This window comes from Pangasianodon hypophthalmus, chromosome 18 (assembly GCF_027358585.1).
Source record: "Pangasianodon hypophthalmus isolate fPanHyp1 chromosome 18, fPanHyp1.pri, whole genome shotgun sequence".
Classification (NCBI taxonomy): Eukaryota; Metazoa; Chordata; class Actinopteri; order Siluriformes; family Pangasiidae; genus Pangasianodon; species Pangasianodon hypophthalmus.
The window spans coordinates 13108008-13129498 of NC_069727.1; the positions used below are offsets into that span (position 1 = coordinate 13108008).

Below are 21491 nucleotides of genomic sequence, written 5' to 3' on the forward strand. Positions count from 1 at the left end.
TAAATAAAGAGACAAACACAGTCATCACACTTTGAAAAAAGATCTGACAAGAACATCAGCACGTTCATATAGCAGAAAACACACCTGAAACACATCAAGGTACAGTTCATCTATTCGCATAACAGAAGACGTGATGGTCACAGTCCAGTTGAGTCCCTGTGAAAAGACATGGTGTATTATCTATCTTATCTATTCTAATTATAATTAGCATTACTACACATTACATATATATATATATATATATATATATATATATATATATATATATATATATATATATATATATATATATACACACAAATACATGTGTTTGGGTGTATACACACACACACAAACTCTGGAGACTGTTGTGCATTTAAAAAAAAATATGCCACAGTCAAAAATCACTGAGATCGTCATTTTTCCCCAATCTGATGATTGTTGTGAAGATTACCCAAAGCTTCTGGCCCATATCTGCATGATTGAATGCATTGCACTGCTGCCACATGATTGGCTGATTAGACAATTGCATGAAGGTGTAGGTGTGCAGGTGTTCTGACTAAAGTGTTGGGTAAGGATGGATGGATGGATGGATGGATAGATATTTTTTCTTTAACTTACCCTTGCAGCCACATAGGTACATTTTCCAGGCAGAGAATATTGTTTACCATCAAAGGTAGTGACAAACCAGCCTTCAATGACACACTGAGTCGGACAAGTGTTAGCTGAACAGATCCATTTTCCTTTGGTGCATTCACTAATACAAAAATAGAGGCAAAGGCATACCATGATAGGATAAAGCACTATAAACAGCATCTCAAGAGAGGAGATCCAAACAGACCATACGAGAAGAACATTAGAGAAGGTTCTCACCAAGTTTGGCACTTTGAGCTTCGCCTTTGCCCTGGGGCATAAGTTCTTCCCCTGTGCACACAAGGACAGTCCTCCACCTTAACAGTGAGGTAGCCTTCAGCTCGATCGTTCAGGACCAAACCTGAGAGAAAGAAGCAGAGAGAGAGTAAAAGAGAGTGTGAGATAAATGACAAGTGTAAATGACAAGTATAAATGACAAGGCTGGCTATCATTTGATGGTAGGTCAAGAATATATACCTCAAACTGTGAGCAAGAAAAGAATAAGAATTAAATTAGAACAAAACAAGATAATTAAATTCATCCTTACACAGTCTTACACTACAATGGTGTCCGGTGACATTTATTTAGATTATATTACATTACCAGACCTGCCAAGTTTTATGAATTTTGCATAGGATCTCTGGAATTTACCATCAGAGTATGATATGCAAGGAGTAGCAAATTATGATAGTAACTGAAACCACTACTGCCCACTTTCCCCAGTATGGACTCCCTGCCCACTTCCTAGTCTCACATACTTTTCACTGGACTTGCGGGATTCCCTTGCTTTCTGTCAGGGTAAATGGAGAATGTTATGAGTTAATTAATATGGAATAAAATCTACCAATGTATGCTTGACTTAGCAAACATTATATAAGTATATAGTTAACATTAGTTAACTATATTCATTAAGGATGTCTCCAAAAGTTTTTTTGCCTGGTCAAAAACAGCTCTGTTAGTTTTCATTTAGTTTTCAAGTGATTTAATATCATGTTTTTTGCTTTTTTTTTTTTTTTTTTTTTTTTTTTTTTTTTGCTCTCATGCACCAGTCATCACATCGTTAAACAAAGCAGCACCAAAAATGAAAATGTTGGACATGTAATGTAGATTACAAATTTACAGTGGCTTTTTTTTTTTTTGCTGTTTACTGCACATTACTGGAGAATCTCCTAAAAATTGTTCCCAACTGCACAGCTGCACAACTGATATTACACACTTCCCTACTCTCCTTACATGTGAAATGCTCATTTTCCTGTCTTCTTCAGGCTATCATGTCTGAACAATTAAATTGTGATTTTTGTGCAAGTAGGAAAAAATCAATATTGCACAAGCCTAAAGAAAACATTGAATTTTAATCTGCAAACAAGATTCAACAAGATGCAGAACTTGTTACCCGACACTGTGAGCCGACATTTGTTTGCTTATGCTACTATTAGACCACCACTGTACATAATAATAAAGCACACTTTAAATATTGATGGTTATAATTTTCACTGCAGCACTGTCAACTAAAAATACACACCATCTGGAGGAAGACAAGTGCTGGTACTGAATTCTGTCTGAAGTTGGGGGTTGGAGCAGGTGGGAGGAAAAGCAGCACCTTGATCCTTAAATTTTAAATCTCCAGGACAGCGATGTTCCTCTGCAGAGAATTTCAAATTTATTATTTGTAATATAATTTGAGAATAAGGTGGCCCTCTAAATGACATGCTGTGTAAAAAAAAAATTCACTTACCACATGAAGTTATTTTTCGCAAATTTGATCGCAGGAAGGGTGGAATATCGCAGGGGCGAAGGAACTCCTCATAGAAAGAGCACTTTACAAACTCATGTACGTTATACATGTTTTGCTCACAGAGATCTTGAAAATTCGGTATGTCCAGGCACTCTCTGGCTTCAGATTTAAACTTCTTACAAATCTGGAAAACAAAACAGAAATGTTTTAGTTATTCCTGCATGCAACTGATTGCATTTACCATTTAGGAATTACAGCCATTTTCAGCAAAGTACCTCCATTTTCAGGGGCTCAAAGGTATTTGGACAAAGTGACAATTGTAAATATAACCATAATTTTAATACTTGGATCCTTTGCAGTCAATGACTCTCAAAACCATGTTCTCAAAACTAAAATTCTGAGTTTCCTCCCTGGAGATGCTTTGCCAGGCCTTCAGCTGCTGCTTGTTTGTGGGTCTTTCCGCCTTCAGTCTTGTCTTCAGCTCTATTGGGTTGAGATCAGGCGACTGACTTGGCCATTAAAGAATATTCCATTTCTTTGCCTTCAAAAAGTCTTGAGTTGCTTTCGCAGTATGTTTAGGGTCATTATCCACCTGCCCTGTGACGCGGCGTCCTATCAGTTTTGTAGCATTTGGCTGAATGTGAGCAGAGAGTATAGCCCTATACACCTCAGGATACTCTGGAGAAGGTAGGCGTATCATTGTCAAAATCTACAATCAAGAGACACCTTCATGAATGTAAATACAGAGGGTTTACAACAAGGTGCAAACCGCTGGTAACATTCAAGAACAGGAAAGCCAGATTAAACTTCTAAACATCTAAAAAAGCTTCCCATGTTCTGGAATAAGATTCTTTGGACTGATGAAACCAAGATTAACTTGTACCAGAATGATGGGAAGAGAAAAGTATGGTGAAAGAAAGGAACAGCTCATGATTCAAAGTATACCACATCATGTGTCAAACATGGTGGAGGGAGTGTTATGGCATGGGCATGTATGGCTGCCAATGGAACGGGCTCACTGGTGTTTATTGTTGACGTGACTGCTGAAAGAAGTAGCAGGATGAATTCTGAGGTGTATAGGGCTATACTCTCTGCTCACATTCAGCCAAATTTCAAATCCATTGTGGTGGTATATAAAGGCAAAATCACAAAAACTCTGTCATTGTCCAAATACTTCCGGATTTAACTGTATATACATATATATATATATATATATATATATATATATATATATATATATATATATATATATATATATATATATATATATATATATTAAACCAGTCACAATGCTGATAAACCATGCAAACTACTGAGGAAACCAACTTGAGTGGAACAATTTTCACTTCATTTCTAGTTTATAGAAAGAGACAGTAAAAATGCCTTTATTCATGTCATGTTGCAAGTAAAATTCATTTAGCTCTTTGTATACCCAATTTCTGAGACATCAACTAGTTTCTGGTCGATACAATTTAAGGATTAGTTTCTAGAATAGTTTGGCTGTCTGAAGCAGGAGTGTTTTTAGAACCCTTACATTATCATTATTTGCATTTATGGAATCTTCAGTCACGCATTTTTCTTCTCGGATGATATTGTTACTAAGAAGCTGTGCTCTATTTTCTGAAAAAAAAAACAACAAAAAAAAAAACAATTGGTGGTATGACATAAACCTCAATAAAAATTAAGCTCATAAAAGAGACATAATTAACCACATTTTTTATAAAGCAAAATGGATTTGTTCCTACTGTTCCTGTTGAATCTTGACACTAACCTGAACTATTTAGTCTCCCACACATCCCTTTCATCCCATCCACTAAGGCCAGGTCCAGTTGCACCTATAACGAATATTGAAACATGAAAACAAAGCTTACTCCAAAATTATATTTGTGCGGATGATCTGTAAAAATCCATCACTGCAATTAAAAACTGGAACACAGACAAAAAAAAAACGACAAAAAAAACAATGTGTAAATCTTTTTTTTTTTTTGGTTATTTTCTAACCTTGGTATCTTCATGCAAAGATCACATCAGGTAAGGAGATTGTTTAACAAAAGCAATGTTCTACTTAAAGATGTCTAAAACCTTGCTATCTAAGTGTTCTTCTCCCATGATTTAATCAAGTTTTGGATTATTGTACACTGTGGTAAAAACAGAAATAGCATAGTTATCAGATACTGGCTGTCAGAATGCCCGAATGCTCCTGCTCTATCAGACAAACGTTAAATATGAAATGTTTAAATAGCCTAATAAAAGACATTAATAGCAAGGAAAAATAGCCAAAAGAACAAAACAGACTGAATGAATCAGTGATTATTTCCCCAATGTAAGAGCATCCAGACATCTAGGAAAGAAATTACATTTTTAGCTCATGTGATCAGACAGAGATTGATTTGGATGGTCCTAGTAATCAAGGTGATAATCATTTCCAATTGTAAACTTAAAATTCTTAAAAGTTTGGATAATTTATGTAATTTGTATATTTATACTTACCGTCCACTTTATTAGGAACACCTGTACATTCATGCATTTATCTAATCAGCCAATCATGTAGCAGCAGCGCAATGCAAAAAAATCATGCAGATACAGGTCAAGAGATTCAGTTAATGTTCATATCAAACATCAGAATAAGAAAAAGTGTGATCTCTGTGACTTTGATCGTGGCATGGATATTGGTACCAGATGGGCTGGTTTGAGTATTTCAGTAACTGCTGATCTCCTGGGAATTACATACGATTACAACTGCCACATGATTGGTTGTTTAGATAATTGCATGAATGTGCAGGTGTTCCTAATAAAGTGGAGGGTGGGTGTATATAATTTATATAATTTTCTTTTTATGATTTTATAATTACGATTATTATAATACTCACAGTAATACTGTTTTTCAATAAGTAGAGTAGATTATAAATGTAGACGTAGGCAGGGCTTCTTTCAGTGGCATTAGAAATGGAATCTTTAAATTATTATTTTTTTGTCTTGAAATATTTGAACTCTACTTATATATATATATATATATATATATATATATATATATATATATATATATATATATATATATATATATACACCAAGAAATGCTTTATATTATTTTATATTATACTATGTATATGATGTTTAATATTCAATTATATTATTTCCAAAAGCAAAATCTGCCCATTGTATAACTGTTGTCAAAAATCATATAAGGAAAAATTTTATTTTGAAATCTACTTGAAATTTTTTAGTTCTTTTATTTAAAACACTTTTAAAGATCAAATTCCCTATTTGGACTTATTTATCTTTCACCCATACACTAAATGAATAATAATTTCTAATTGAGGTTGTATAGAGACACTAGAAACATTTTTTCTGTACTAACCCAAAGTGAAGTGACACCCTCAGGTAAACTGTACCATGTGACAGATAGAGGCAGAAGTTTGCTTGTAAGCCTGGTGTAAATGCCAAATGTGTACACCCTCTGATAGGTGTGGTCATAGGGCAAAGAGACTCTGGAAAAGAATGTCATTAAAACATCAGTAAGGATCATTTTGTAGTGATCACACAATGATTGTATCAGTTAATGCTTTACTACGGCATAATGAAAAGTATGTCATGGAATCTAAAGATGTTTGAGGATAAATAAGTTTAATATTTGCATACCAGAAGGTGATAAAACATTAGGATAAACATATAAAAGTTTAATTTTCCTGTAACCTGGTAGAATAATTAAATACAGTAGCAAAGTATGTGATTTTAATCATCAAGGAAAGTTCTCAAGTGCAATAGTGACTCATTTCTAATTGAACAAATTAAAGATAAAAAAGTAATAGGGTAATGATTAACATTCATTCATGCTGAGAAAGTAGAGATGAATTAATATCTCATTCTTGTGTTTATTCCAGGTGTCATGTGAGATACCTTTTTCCTTCCACAGTGAATATGCCATCCTGAATAATGGAAACAACTTTATTCACCACAATCTCGACTCTCTTCATGAAGCCATTTGGATCACGCTGCACAGAGATAAAACAGTCGACTTCCGCATGAGAAAATTGTGTCAGTTTTACAGGACATGTAGATTTCACATGGAACATGGTCTTATTGAAAGTCTCTATGATCCCGCTGCCAAAGGTCTTGCACACATCTAAAAAAAATAGAGAAAGGAAGACAAGCATATTTCATTATCACAACTCAATTCAGAGGGTTTCACAAAGAATTAAATAATTAAAGTTGATTAAAATAGGATCAAGATTAAAAGTATAATTAAAATAAAAATATATTACTTTGGAATAAAATAAAAGAAAATTAAAAAGAATGTGATTTATAAAGTGCTAAAGTTGCTTGGAGATTTTGAATGGCACATGTAAATTGTTTTCAGTCTGTGACTGAAAATTGTAAAAATCTGCGCATATCTCTGGGAGTTAGTCCAGCTACGGGCATCTCAGTAGCAGCAAGCTGACTCGCCATGCTTTGTCCTAAATCTGGGGACTATTAGCTAATCAGACCCTGCTTATCTGAGATGCTGATAGTGTTTTCCAACATATGTATTTAGGTCCAAGACCAACTACTTACTTGGGCTTTGGGTTGAGATAGGACCAAACTGACCTGGGAGAAAAAAAATTAATCAGCATTTAAAGTGCTATATTAAAATAATATTTTAATTTTATTGTTCATGACACAATGTGCCACAAAGCCTCCACACTGTAGTTATAAATCACAATTTAAAAATTAATCCATTCAAAAGCACTTACCTGTGATAAACACTAAAATCCCTAATAGTACCCTGTGCTGAGCCATGTTTGAACACTGTAACTACCAAACATGAATTAAGAGTGTGAAGGACTCCTTCCTGCCATGCCTTTTATAACCAGACCCTTTTCCCTAATTTGAATAGAATGAGGAAATTAATTTATGATTAAGCATTTAACCTCTTCCCCTTGGAATTCAATGGACATCTTAGATTTTCTTTAAATACCTTTTAAATTCTTTTTATAAGTAAAATCCCAAAAAAAATGCACTGTATTAATTAATTTAAATTGTAAAATTTCAAGTACAAAAACGTATAATTTCAAGTTAAAAAGAAAAAAAAAGTAAAATTTCAAGAAACCTTTGGTAGGAACTGTCATACTTTGACCATACTTGTGAACTAGAGTTTAAACATATACAGTATGTGAACTAGTCTTAAAGATTTTGAAAAGAACATATACTGTAACAATGAATAATGCAATAAGAATGTAGAAAAATGGTTGTTGTATGATAAGACGAAGTCTCAAAAAACTTGTTTGATTCTTTTTGTTCCTTGCAGTGTGTGAGTCTGAGTATGTGTGTATGTGTCTGTGCGCATTTGTGGGTGTGTTTATGTGTACTTGCTGGTAGCATTACTGGCTTTGGCACTCTCACCAGACACTGGGGCACGTTCATTTGAATTGCAGGAGATCTAGGATGTCTTTTTTTGAGATCTTTGCCCTCTCTGCATCCTGCCTGTACTCAGACCAACTATAACAACTATAACAACATTCTCAGGGTCCACTTTTTGGAAGGAATGTCACTTTATACTCTAAAATATCCATCCATCTATCCATCCATCTATCCGTCCTCTGTGCTGCTTATCCTATACAGGGTCGCGGGGTAGCCTAGAGCCTGTCCCAGGAATCTTGGGGCACAAGGCAGGGGACACCCTGGATGGGGTGCCAACCCATCGCAGGGCACAATCTCACACACACTTACACACCCATTCACACACTACGGACAATTTGGAAGTGCCAATCAGCCTATAACGCATGTCTTTGGAATAGAGGAGGAAACCGGAGTAACTGGAGGAAACCCCCGAAGCATGGGGAGAACATGCAAACTCCATGCATACAGGGCGAACCCCCAACCCTGGAGGTGCTAGGCAACTGTGCTAACCACTAAGCCACCGTGCCCTCATACTCTGAAAATATAATAATATTAATAATATTAATAATTAATTAACATTAATATTCATAAAACATTAACATTAGAATTTTTAGCTCTGAAATGCTTGCACAAATTTCACAACCTGGCACACTGATACTAAGTCATGAGGTTTCTGCTGATATCTTTCAAGACCTGATGTCCATTGTAATGGACATTACACTTTTAAAAAATCCTGTGTTGTACAACTCTGAAAGATCTTCAAATTAACTTTGAATATTATCACATGATACTATTAATATTATAATAGGTGCAAGTTGATGAGGCTACCATGACCATAAATTAGTATATAACAGGTAAAAAAGGTGATTACTCCTCCTCCTGTCTAGGCGGTGAGCCACGTCTGTCTAATGTGATGCCTGAAGCTCTCTCAGATTAAGTTGGGGTCATGTCTTCATTGTGATTGGTTGATCAGGGGCCAATCAGTGACCAGGCATTATTCATATTATAAAAGCATACAATTTTATTGGTTTAAACAAAAAAACACGTGATGTCCATTCCAATGGACGCAGAGTCTGAAGGGGTTAAAGATGAAGGAACAGGAACTAGCACTGTGTGACAAATGAATGGATGGAAGTGACTTTTTGTGGCATCTCATACAAGCCCATCTACAACAGACAGCATCAAAATGTTTCATATATATATATGGCCAAGTCATCTAGTCACCACAATTTGGCTCTTGTCAAAGTCGCTCAGATCCTTACGCTTGCCCATTTTTCCTTTTTCCAGCACATCAACTTCGAGAACTGACTGTTCACTTGCTGCCTAATATATCTCACACCTTGACAGGTGTCACAGTAACAAGATAATCAATGTTATTCACTTTACCTGTCAGTAGTTTTATTGTTATGGCTGATTGGTGCAGCAAAAACAGATTTGAGCTGTCTCAGACGTGTCTCTAGGAGCTTTGCATATTTTGATTTTGGCATTTTCTCCCATTCCTCAATGCATTTTTTTTTCAAATTAGATGAAGAATGTTGGTGGACAGCAATTTTCTAGTCATGCAATTCAATTTAATCTTGGCTTTTACTTGCCTTTGACTTGGCCATTCCAAAACACAAACTTTTTTTATGACATGTCCTTTGTTTTTGCTCTATGCTTTGCCTCATTGTCCTGTTGGAGCATATATTTTCAACTTTAATACAGAGATATGGCTGACTGGAACAGGTTCTCCTCAACAATTTGCTTATATTTTGGCTTCATCCATCCTTCAAGTTTTCCAATTCCTCCTGCTGAAAAGCAACCATGTTGCTACCACCCACATGCTTGATCAAAGGAATAGTGTTATCTGGGAGTTGGGCTGTATGTGGTTTGTGCCAAGCATTATGTTTTGGCTTTAGACCAGACGGCTCAGTTTTAGTCTCACCAGACCACAAAATCTTTTTGCAAAACTCCTGCATTTTAAACATGGCCTTTCTCAGAAGTGGCTTTCTACTGAACACACTCCCATAGAGCTCTGTAGCTGGACACTTCTCTGACAATTACCCTTCATGCCTAAGCATTTAGTTTGGCCTGATCTTGTTAGTGTCTGGGTTGTGCCATAATTTTCCAACTTTGTTGTAATGGATTTCTCACTGCTTCAAAGCTTTGCTGAAGTTTTAATAACTTTCCCCATCTTTTTTTGGGGGTAGTCATGGCCTAATGGTTAGAGTCTCGGCCTTGTAACCCAAAGGTGAACCTGAAGGTTGTGGGTTCGAGTCTCAGGACCGGCAGGGATTGTAGGTGGGGGGAGTGAATGACCAGCGCTCTCTTCCACCCTCAATACCACAACTGAGGTGAGACCCTTGAGCAAGGCACCGAACCCCCAACTGCTCCCCGGGCGCTGGAGTAAAAAAGGTTACCCACTGCTCCAGGTGTGTGTTCACAGTGTGTGTGTCTGTGTGTTCACTACTGTGTGTGCACTTGGATGGGTTAAATGCAGAGCACAAATTCTGAGTATGGGTCACCATACTTGGCTACACTTCACTTCACTTTTTTCTTCATAATGGTTTCATTTCAAAGCTTCACGAGCAGTTTCTTGGTCTTCATTACAGCATTACTGTTCTGATCTACCATTTTGTGTATGAGACCTTCCAAAGTTAGAAATATTTATGTATGCAACTGTATACACAAGAATACTTTCTGGAGGCATTATACAGTAAGTATTTTCAAGTAGTCTTACTATATATGTTTTTTTTTTTTTGTCAGAAATGCTTGCTATTCCTATGACATAACATCTACAGGCCCACCTATTAATTACAAATTTCAAATTACAAAGTCTATTGTCTAAAATAAATATATACTCCAACAGGGCTCCACAATTTATGAAACCACAATAACCACAATATATGAAATATTAACAAGATGTTACAAAGCAGATACATGTGTATTTGTTGAACAGAGTGTACCAACATAGTGTTATTTGTTTAAGTCCAAAAAGTAGGGGATTGCTCCACAACGTATGAAACCACAATAACCACAATATATTAAATATTAACAAGATGTTACAAAGCAGATACATGTGTATTTGTTGAACAGAGTGTACCAACATAATGTTAGACAAATAAGGAAACAGGATAAGGGCAACAGTATGTAATTAGAGTTTTTTTATTGATGCTTTATTGAGACTTAGGCATGCAAGACTGCTCAAACATGCAGGATAAACAAGGAATAATCTACACAGACTGAGGCAGAAACTGAAAAAGTCACAGATGAGATAAACTAAACCCCATAAATAAGAGAAGCATCTTATTGGGCCATTTGATAACCATCGGTAGGTTGATTATTCAGAAATGAACCAACCTCATCCATACACAAAGCAGCAATGAAAATTTTAATGTTTGCTAGACAAAGCATGTAAATATTAACTATTTTGAATATGAATAGAGTAGCTGCCAGCACCCTGTAAAGATGATCAGATAGCGAAATGTGCTCAGTATAGGGAGCTTGTTCATTTAAGTATTTGCTGTACAGACAAATGTCAATGGATCCTGGCCTCCAACATTTAAAACTGTGTCCTAATAAGTCGCTAATATCAATGCAGTTGCCTACAAGGATCATACAAATGCAAAATACAAATTTCAGGCCAGAAAAAAACTCATATGACTACATTATCGAGTCAGTCAGTCAAAGCATTTTAGTTTTCCAAACATTAGGTTTCCAGGACACAATTAAATGTTACAGAAAAATGCTTGTATGTCAGTAAAGATAGCAGCACATTATGTAAGAAGTGATATTTTATTTAGGCTGTTGGAAATGAAATAATTATTTCGTTGAGTGGATACCACCTTCTCACTGATTTTGCCCAGAAAATGATTGAAATTGCTCAGTAATTCTTAAAAATGTAGGTGTTAAGATTACTTCTTTTCAGAAGAGGCCTGTGGATAAGTACCATGTTGTACTGACTGATTAATCATCCTCAGAAGCAGTACCCATCAACCATTCAATAACGGTTCTCTAAAAATTCTTAGAGAAAACAGGAGACATGGAGAGAGATATATATGTGGTGATATACAAGGTTAGCTAAAGGATTTTGGATAACAGTCATATTTTTCTTTTTTATATTTGTGGTCCTAGACTGAATTAGACATCAGTTAATGCTTTTTCAATTTGGGTCCAAAATATCAAACGGATACATACAGGATGAGATTGAGACATTAAAATATATATATATATATATATATATATATATATATATATATATATATATATATATATATATATATTTATATATCTATATAGAGACATTTAAAAATATATATTTTTATATATCTATATCTATATATATATATATATATATATATTTAACAACTTTTATACTGGTAAGCCCCTTTGTGGAATGAAAACTTGTCATTGTGAAGGGGCTCGTGTACTTCAGTGAACCTCAGGGCTACATCACTGGGAACTTAATGCTACCGGAAGGGCGCAACTTGGAGACAAATATGGACCAAATACTCATTTGTGAATTACAATACTATATGTGGAGGCAAAGGGGAAAATGCCACACCCAAACTACAGAGGGATAATCAAATTCCAAACAGGTTTACTGTGAATAAGTGAGGCTTACATACGTAGCCTCTGGTCATGGTCTGCATGCTCTGTATTACACCTTCAGTCCAGCTGTTGGCTCTGCGTAATCTATCAGCAAAAAATACCAGTAAAGAATATCATGCAGTGTAATTTAGTTTGTAAGATTAGCACAGCTGTATATCAGATGCATAGCAAATCTACACATATGTAAACTGTACATGTCAAAACTGTAATTAATTGTTACAAAATGTAATTAGATATCCCCTGAATGCTGAGGCCTCTGAGGCCCCCTAGTGGCTGAGGCCTGGGGTTGCAGCCCTTGTAGCCCATTGGGTAAATGTGGCCCAGTGTGGAGCCATCTTGTGGGCTTACCACCTGCAAGATGAAGGGTGGGGGTCAGGTTCAATGCCTGTTGGGTGGCAGGCATGTGATGGACAGTCCTATACAGACTAGACCTGTGCAATGGAAACTGGCTTTGGGAATGTGGAATGTCACATCCCTGGTGGGGAAAGACACTAACTTAGATGAGATGTAAAGGTATGAGATAGATATAGTCACCCTTATGTTCACAAGTAAGGTCTCTGGTACCCAACTTCTTGATGGGGGTGGTCTCTCTCCTATTCTGGAGTTCTCAGGCCTCAAGCAGGTATGGGGTTTTTCCCATTGGATAGATGGTTGCATCAATGAGATTTTGTGTATCAGGAAGGAAAACGCTGTTGTTTGCACATATGCACCAAATAGCAGTACTGAGTATACAGCCTTTTTAGAGAATGCAGAGGAGGTGTTTGTGCAGCTCCCCACAGTGCTACTGGGGGATTTCAATGCTCATGTTGGGAATTATGGAAATGCTTGCAGGGGCATGGTGTTTGGGAAGAACAGCCAACTGGTGCAAGCCATGGATTGTCAATAACACTATGTTCAAACACAAGGTTGCTTGTGTTTGCACTTGGATTTGTTGCATGTGGCACCAGCCATATTTAAATGGTAAACCCTGAACAGCCTTCCCGGGATTGTGAACATCTGGCAGAAGCTTCACTGAGGGATGAATTAAACTCCCACCTACAAAAGGACTTCTATCATGTTTGTGGGTTTAGAGAAGGTCTGTGATTGTGTGCATCAACATTTGTTGAGGGAAGTATTACAGAAGTATGTGTTTTCTGGTTCGCTACTTTGTGTGATCCGGTCTCTGTATGAGTGCAATGAGAGCTGCATCTACATTCTTGGTGTTAGGTTCAAATCGTTTAAGGTGAGTGTTGGACTCTGTCAAGGTTGTGTCTTGCTCCACTCTTGTTTGTGAATTTGATGGGCAGTATATCAAGAGGTAGCCAATGGTTGGAGACGTGTCCAGTATGGGGGACTATAGGTGACATCCTTGTTATTTGCAGATGATGATGTTCTGTTTGAAGTGGACCTCTGATGCATTCGAACATTTTGCTCCTAAGTGTGAAGCAGCTAAGATGAAATTCAGCACCTTCAAGTATGAGGCAATGGTTATCTTCCAGAAAAGGTTGGGATGCCCCCTTCAGCTGAAGAGACCTTACTCCTGTGGATAAGTTTAAGTATGTTGGGATCTTCATGAGTGATGGAAAAAGAGAGCATGAGATTGACAAAGTGATAAGTCAGGGAGAGCAGGACTGGGTCAGCAACAGTCACTGTACCAGTCTGTGGTGTTGAAGCAGGAGTTCAGTTTGCAGACAAAGTTCTCTTTTTACTGCAGTGGTGTAATGCAGGGGCCCCTATGAGAGGGCCCTATGGGACCGGGTGGGGAGTGGCATTACACGGCCGAAACTACATTGCAAAAATATAATTGATGTGCATTGACTGAAGCTGGCTGTCCATTCAAATTGAGAGCTCTCATACTTTAAATGTTTACCACCAGTGATTTTTAGCTGCCTCTTAAAATGCTCACTCTCATCCCGGCCAGTAGAACAAAGCCATTTTATTCTCACAAACACATCAGTGGGACATTTTGAAATGCTACTACTTAGGCTTCCGTATTTGTAAACATGGAAGTGTGGAAAAAGTACTTTAAACATTCTTACCTTGACCAAAATGCATGTTTTTTCTGTTGCTAATATCCATGTTCCAGCTGCAGGATAATTAAGGCTACCTTTATATATGCAGTGTTTAGTCTGCTTGAATCGAGCCCTGGTGCAATTTCCTCTTTGGTGCTTTTCGTTTGTGCAGGTGAGATCACAGCAATCACACTCTGGTGTGGACCAAAACATTCTCGCTGAGATGGTCTCAGTAGGGTTTAAGTCAAACTCTAGCATCGTTTACTTGCAGTGTGAAAGTGATTCAATCCTAAAGTGACCCAAATACAGTGAGTGAATGAAACATGTTTTGGGTTGTGGGTGACATTTTGATATCAATGTAAGCTTCTAAAATAAGCAATGGGAATAACAAAGTGAACTAAAGAACAGAACTGCTGAAACATGATATGTTCTGGAGATTTGGAATGACCAAAAAAAAGAGAAAATAAATGGTGGATGCGATGCACAAAATGTTTTAAACTAGTCATTTCTATAATAACCTAGTAATAGCCTATATTGAGCGCTGCTCCACATTCTCCGTGCTTGGGTGATTTTTATGATTTCTTGACATACTTGGCAAAACTTTATTTTTTTTTCATCACCGTATTTCTGACCAATGAATGAAGGAGGTTTACACATGGGTTTTCAGCCCTACACCCCCTAAGCCAATATTTTACAGCTTTTTGTTTTGTTTAAATATGTGCAGTGAGAAAATAAACCAAATGAAATAGCAAACAAAAAGTATCAATTTTGCACTGATTTGGACTCAGCAGCTGGACTACTAGATGTAAAAGCACCCCAAATTTTTAATGGGGTTGTTTTTTCCTGACCTAATCTGGGGCCCCCCGAATGCAGTAGAGCTGCTGCCTCTGAGGTGGTTCCGGCAACTTACAAAGATGCCGCCTGGTCGGTTTCCTCTAGAGCTTGTATCTGGCACATCCCACTGGAGAGAGACCCCAGGGCAGGCTGAAGACCTGCTGTAGTGATCTCACAGTTGGCCTAGGAAAATCTGGGTATCTCCCAGAAGGAGTTGGAATCAGGGGCCAAGGATAGATAAGTCTGCGCTGACCTTCTCAGCCTGCTGCCACTGTGACCCTCAGTGGAAGGAATAAAGGAATTAAGTGGAATAAAGGTGGAAGAAATATTTATTTATTTACTTATTTATTCATTTATTCATTCATTCATTCCGGCAAGGCTTAGAGTAGAGTTAGTTTAGTTGTAGCTTAGTAGTAGTTCCTAACCCTATCCTAGGAACTCTGAGTACAAGGAGAGAGTGAGCACTGAATGAGATATAATTCATCACAGGATATCACATGCTCACTCACACACTCATTCACTCCCGAAGCAATGAGGAGTACCTAATTCACCTACCAACATATTTTACTATCCAGCTTAATAAAGTGAATAATCTAAATCACGAAGAATCTAAAGCACATGTAAAACTGCAAAAAATAATACTGAAACAGCCCATACTATGCTATTACTCACACTATCTAACATATTCACAATATATCTAAAACCCATAGTGTAGTGAACCTATAGTCTACTATCAGGGTGTAAGTTATTGATGTTAATGGAATAGATAATAATATTATAGCTTAAGTTTATAGCCCTTCAAAGGGTCACAAAAATGCTGATGTGGTCTGGGCAGAATTTAAGTTTGATACCCCAGTTCTAGAGGTTATGAAACCATACTAGTGCTGAGCAAATATTAAGGGTAGCAAACATTTTTTAATTCAGCTGTTTCTCAAATGTACACATGTTAAGATAATTGGAATATTCAATAATAGACAAGGATGAAGGGCTACACCAATGTCCTTAACTGTAGATTGTAATTTCACAGAAAAGCTCTAGAGAAAAATGTTCAAATCTTCTGGGATACTATACTGCACTCATACAATACCCCAAATTTTGAGCACCTCTACATAACACTGGCCTGAAGAGGCCTCTCAAGTTTTGTGTGGGGGCATATAACCAGTCCTCAGTTACAGCTGTTTAAGTGAATCAAGCTCCACCCCACTTGGATTGATTGGCATTTGGAGGCCATGTTTTTGATCATTCTTGAATATTAGACTCTGCTGAGTAATTTATAACCCATTGACACCAATTTTGGGAAGAAGGGCCAAAAAAAATCAAAGGAATAGTTTGCAAAAATATATTTAGCATATTATGCAAATTTTCATAAATCTGAGTAGGTGTGGCTAAATGAGCAAAAAGGCAAATTTTTATGTATTCAGTTAAAGGATTATTAGGAAAAAAGATTTCACTTTTAAACTTATTTTTCCAGATGCACGAGCACTTGTGATTGAACAGTGCATCCAACGGCCAAATTGAGTGAGTTGCATTGCTTACTAGTCCTGTATTTTCCTTTCACATTTTGTGTGAAACCATGCAAGCAATCATGAGTTAGAACCGTATGGGTAAATTAGTCTCCACCTCTTTAGCATTGACTGTGGTAGGGCAGCCATATTTATGTTTACAAATGTCAACATATTTTGATGATTATTGAGGTTCACACTCGCTTGACTATTTTGACATCAAGATTGTGAAAATTGGCCAAAAATCCTAGGACCAGTTTGCAAACACTGGTTTCACATATTATGCAAATGATCAGAAATTTCCATAGGTGGAGCAAAATGATCTAAATGGCAATTCTTTTAGAGTTTGAGCAAAATAAACAATCTAAAAAAAGAATATACCTTATTTCCAAGAGATGTGCTTGTTTTTTCTGAAAAAAAAAAAAGATTGCATCAGGTAGTAGTGGGTCCCTACCTGAATCCACTGTTCAAATGTACGTGAGGATAGCTCAGTGTTAACCCTGTCACATGCCTGCTTAATTGGTTGATACCAGCCATGTTTTTAATTAATTAGGATATCATCAAAGATCCACTTACAGATTAGCATGTAGATGCAGCATACCAAATTTCAGCTTGATGCGACTTTCAGTTCCTGAGAAACAGTTATCTCACCATAGCTCTGTCTATGAATGACCACAGCCCAAACTTTGCTTATGATCTCAGAATCTGGTCCTGTACAAGCCCTTCAAGTTTCGTGCAAATCTATTCAAGTAATCCTGAGTTTGAGTAAATTAGGCTCTGCCCTAATAGAATTGATTGAAGTGTACTGGCCATATTGTTTACAAATGTTAAAATCTTTCTGATAATTATTGAGGTTCACAGTCTGCCGAGATGTTCAGCACCAAAAATAGGCCAGAAATCCTAGAACTAGTTTGTAAATTAGGTTTTGCATATTATGCAAATTAGCAAAAATCTAAATGGGCAGCGCTAAATGGTTCTTTTCTTTGGGAGAAACCAAGGAATCAGTGGAAACCAAGAATTTTGTTTGTAGGCCTTACAGCTCATTAGACATGGCCCACAACGTAAAACCCTACACTATAGCCCCACCATTAGACCGATCAGGCCCATCTTGCTTGCCTTAGTTTGGGAGGGAGTACCTGTGACCAAGTTTCATGTAGCTACAACTTATGGTTTGGCCTGCACAATTCGTTTAAAGGAAGAAGAAGAAGAAGAAGAAGAAGAACCCTAACAATAGGGTTCCAAAACCCCCTCTACCCTCCCGTCACACACAATAAAAGAGTCTATGAATAAAGAGTTTATGGAGCTATGCACCACCCATCCTGCATTGAGACAGTTCTTTGGTTTGACTTTTATAGTGGCCTATAATCTACCTTGTTCCAAGTTGATGTTGACTTTGCCAACATTAAACAAATGGGACTGATCAATTGGAACAGTACTCAATAAAAAAGAAAAAAGTCTTAAGATAAAGCTTTTGAAGATGGGGGGATGACATGGGCCTTCTTAGAAACTGCCTTTGTTGCACAAATTAAAACTCAAGGACTTTATGCAAGGACTTTATTTTTTAATACTCATGCTGCAGCTTCCTAGGCATGGCTGGGATTATCCTACATAAAGTGTCATGCCCCTGCCCCAAAACAATTCTAATGTGGTCTCATTCTCCTGAGGTGAAGGGCTGTCACCAGTCTGTTAAAATTAGTGTCATAGAGCACATGCAAAATGAAAATTTTGAACTTTCAATAAAGAAAGTAGAGCTTGTGTGGCTGGTTTTTGATGAGAATGATTTGATTTGTCCAGGTCAAGACAAGGAAGGAAAGAAGGTGGAACATGCAGTATAATTGTTTCAAGGGATGGAAAAAGGAGTAAAAGATGAAGCATGGAGTCTATTTTTCCAAGTGGTGAAAGTCTGCATGGATACATTTCTGATTTTCACATAGACATGACAGATATTCAAGAAAATGCATTAGATAAATTAAGGGGTTAGGAAGTCTCAAATTTAACAAGTAGACAATGAGAAAATGATAAGGTGTAGAGAAAATGAAGGTCAAACTCAGAAAGTCCCACAGAGGAAAACCAACAGGACCATATTTCTGCTGCCTCCAACATATACCAACATCCATTATAGATTTGTAGTAGTGCATGATTTTATAACACATTAGCAACTGCAAACATTTCTAACAGCTGCATGAAAGCCAATTAAACACTTCCATCTCATTACTGTGATTTGGGATGTCATTCAAAAATGAAAAAAAAAAACAGCTTTTCTGTGCTAACATACATCTCTAAGAATCCTGATGTGCATGAACACAATAACATTAGGGCCTTTCGCACCACGGGAACCTTTTCATAGTACCTGAACTAATTGCAGAACTACCCACTTTTTGGCGTTTTCGCACCTCCGGAACTGGGTGCGATTTTAGTACCAGACTGCCTTTTTCGAGAACCAAATTAGCTCCTACTCCGGAGCAGGGTCTAACCAGCACAACTGGTACTATCCGTGACGTAAGTAGATGTTGATTGACCAAACTCATACGAAAACGCCCTCACCCGCCATGATTTAAAACGCCGTGTAAACATACTGTAGTGTCAACTTATTTCGCAAGTATGGAGAACAGCGATAGATGGACGCGAGACACAACAAAAACACAGCTCCGATCACAGTGTCCTCCATCCTCCGGTTGTTTTCGTTGTTCTTCTTTGTTTCCGTTGTTGAACGCCGCGCACAAATGACGTCACTGTTGACCGGCTTACGTCACTTCCTAGTGCCCACTGTCGGTGAGAATGCAACCCTTTAAACGGTACTGGGAAATAGTTCGCACAAAATCGCCCAGTACTTTAGCACTGGAAATTTAGTTCTGGAACTAAAGCGGTGCAAAAGGCCCTACTGTAGATCAGCCCACTAAGCTAGAAGCTAAAAATGGCCAATCATGGCAACATAGCAAAGAGGTACCATTATAACAGTGAAGCCAGTGCCTCTAGACCTAAAACAATACCAACAGGATCTATGGGTTTCAGACAGACGGCTTACACCTACTAAAACAAGACTATCTCCTTATCATTATGCATGGTTTAGTAATCTGAGAAGGTGAATATGTAGTACCAGAAGCTCTTCAGAAACCAATATTTAAACTCTATTATGAGTATGCCCAAGTTTCTTCAGAGTGTCCAACATAAACAAGTGGTGTAATATGTGCCTTGTCTGTGCAACTGTTAATCTAGGAAAGCCAGGTCGAATTTTCATAGACCAGATCCTCCCTGGGACCCAAGGGTATCCCTTCTGGTGGACTTTATGGGACCGCTCCTGAGCACCAGGGGGGATATCACTACTGTCTAGTCATCGTCATAAATTTTCAAAATGGGTGGAAGTCATCCCAAACAAAAACAACACTGTGCACACAGTAGCATGAGAGTAGGCAAACCAAATCATTCCCCTCTGTGAGGGGGGTATTCACCCAAATTGAATCAGTCTATTGGTGTCAATTTACAACCCAGTTTAAATACCCAGTTTAAATTCATCATTGCATGTTCCCTACAGGCCTAAAAGTTCAGGTATGGTTGAAAGAACAAACTGCACTATTAAAGAGCAGATCACTGAACAATTAGCACAACACAAAGGGCAAAGGACTGATGCCCTGCCCACAGTGTTAATTATCAAAGTAAGAAATAAGCTAAGATGGTGACCCATCTTGATGACCCATCAATGGGTCATCAAGACCCATCATCTTGGGACCCAAGATGACCCAGTGCAATACCTAATAAAATCCTCTCTTTTCTTTACAGTCTATCCACTCCCATCCCATGGAAAATCACCAGAGTCCTGCATCAATCTGTGACAGTCAGTAGAATTGAGCCAGTTGCTCCGATGTCAGAGATGGGAAGATTAATTCGCTGATGTCACGGGATTATTTGGAGCTGGTAACTTACTAAAACATGTACCAGGTCACTAAGCAAACACGGCACACTTCCTGGTTAACTTACCAAATTGACATAGGGTTCCAGCATCTGATTAACAGTGATGATAACATCATCAAATAGAAGCTCTGCTGCTGAAGTCAACAATCATCTTTTTGATTTTATCAACATTGAGAGAGATTGTTGTCTCTACACCATTCTGCGAGCTGCTCCACTTCCTCCCTGTATGCTGACTCATCATCGTTGCTGATGAGGCCCACAAGTTGTAAGAAAAATTACTTATGTGATTTTAGCTGTACTTTGCAGCACAGTCATGAGTCAACAGGGTAAACAGCACTGGACTGAGCGCACAGCCCTGAGGAACACTGATGTCCACATCAATCTAAAAGCACGGACTGCTTTTAGCTTGGTGTGGACATCAAGTACATGTGGAGCAGCCTGCGCTCAATAATAGACTACAAAGGAAGGAAGAACAGTGACACAGGCATGTCCGCCTCACTAGCAGATGAACTCAACACATCCTATGCTTGCTTTAAGGTGACAATACCCACCCGGCTGTAAGACTCCTTGTGAACCATAATAACAGCATATTAGCAATACTGCAATTCTTTAAAGGCAGTAAACCCACACAAGACACCAGGACCTGATGGCATCCATAGCCAGGTCCTCAGAACATGCGCAACCCAATTAGCAGAGGGCTTGAATGAAATGTGCTTGTCAACAAGATTCATTTGGACCCTTTATCTCTGGAACATTGCAATGGACACGCAGAGTTTAAGTCTTGAAAATGCTTTTTAAGGTGTTTAGTGCCAGATCAGCCCCAGAGCTCTTGGATAACTGGTTCCTGAGAAAGGGACCATTGGCCATCCCAGCATATATACATCAATCAGCCATACCATTAAAACCAGGTGAAGTGAATATCTTTGATTATCTCATTACAGT

At 37.7% G+C, this 21491-nt stretch overlaps 1 protein-coding gene across 1 annotated transcript in view; it reads right to left on the reverse strand.

Annotated features, from left to right (window-relative positions):
• The window catches only part of LOC113531972 (mucin-2), a 44504-nt gene extending 37381 nt beyond the window's left edge, over positions 1 to 7123 (reverse strand). The window contains exons 1-8 of the mRNA XM_053241609.1: positions 7078 to 7123; positions 6245 to 6470; positions 5706 to 5835; positions 4119 to 4182; positions 2135 to 2254; positions 853 to 973; positions 601 to 736; positions 85 to 156 (exon numbers count right to left, since the gene is read on the reverse strand). Of these exons, the coding sequence (XP_053097584.1) occupies positions 85 to 156; positions 601 to 736; positions 853 to 973; positions 2135 to 2254; positions 4119 to 4182; positions 5706 to 5835; positions 6245 to 6470; positions 7078 to 7123 (915 nt within the window). The remainder of the gene's footprint in view (positions 1 to 84; positions 157 to 600; positions 737 to 852; positions 974 to 2134; positions 2255 to 4118; positions 4183 to 5705; positions 5836 to 6244; positions 6471 to 7077) is intronic.
• Between the last annotated feature and the right edge of the window lie 14368 nt (positions 7124 to 21491).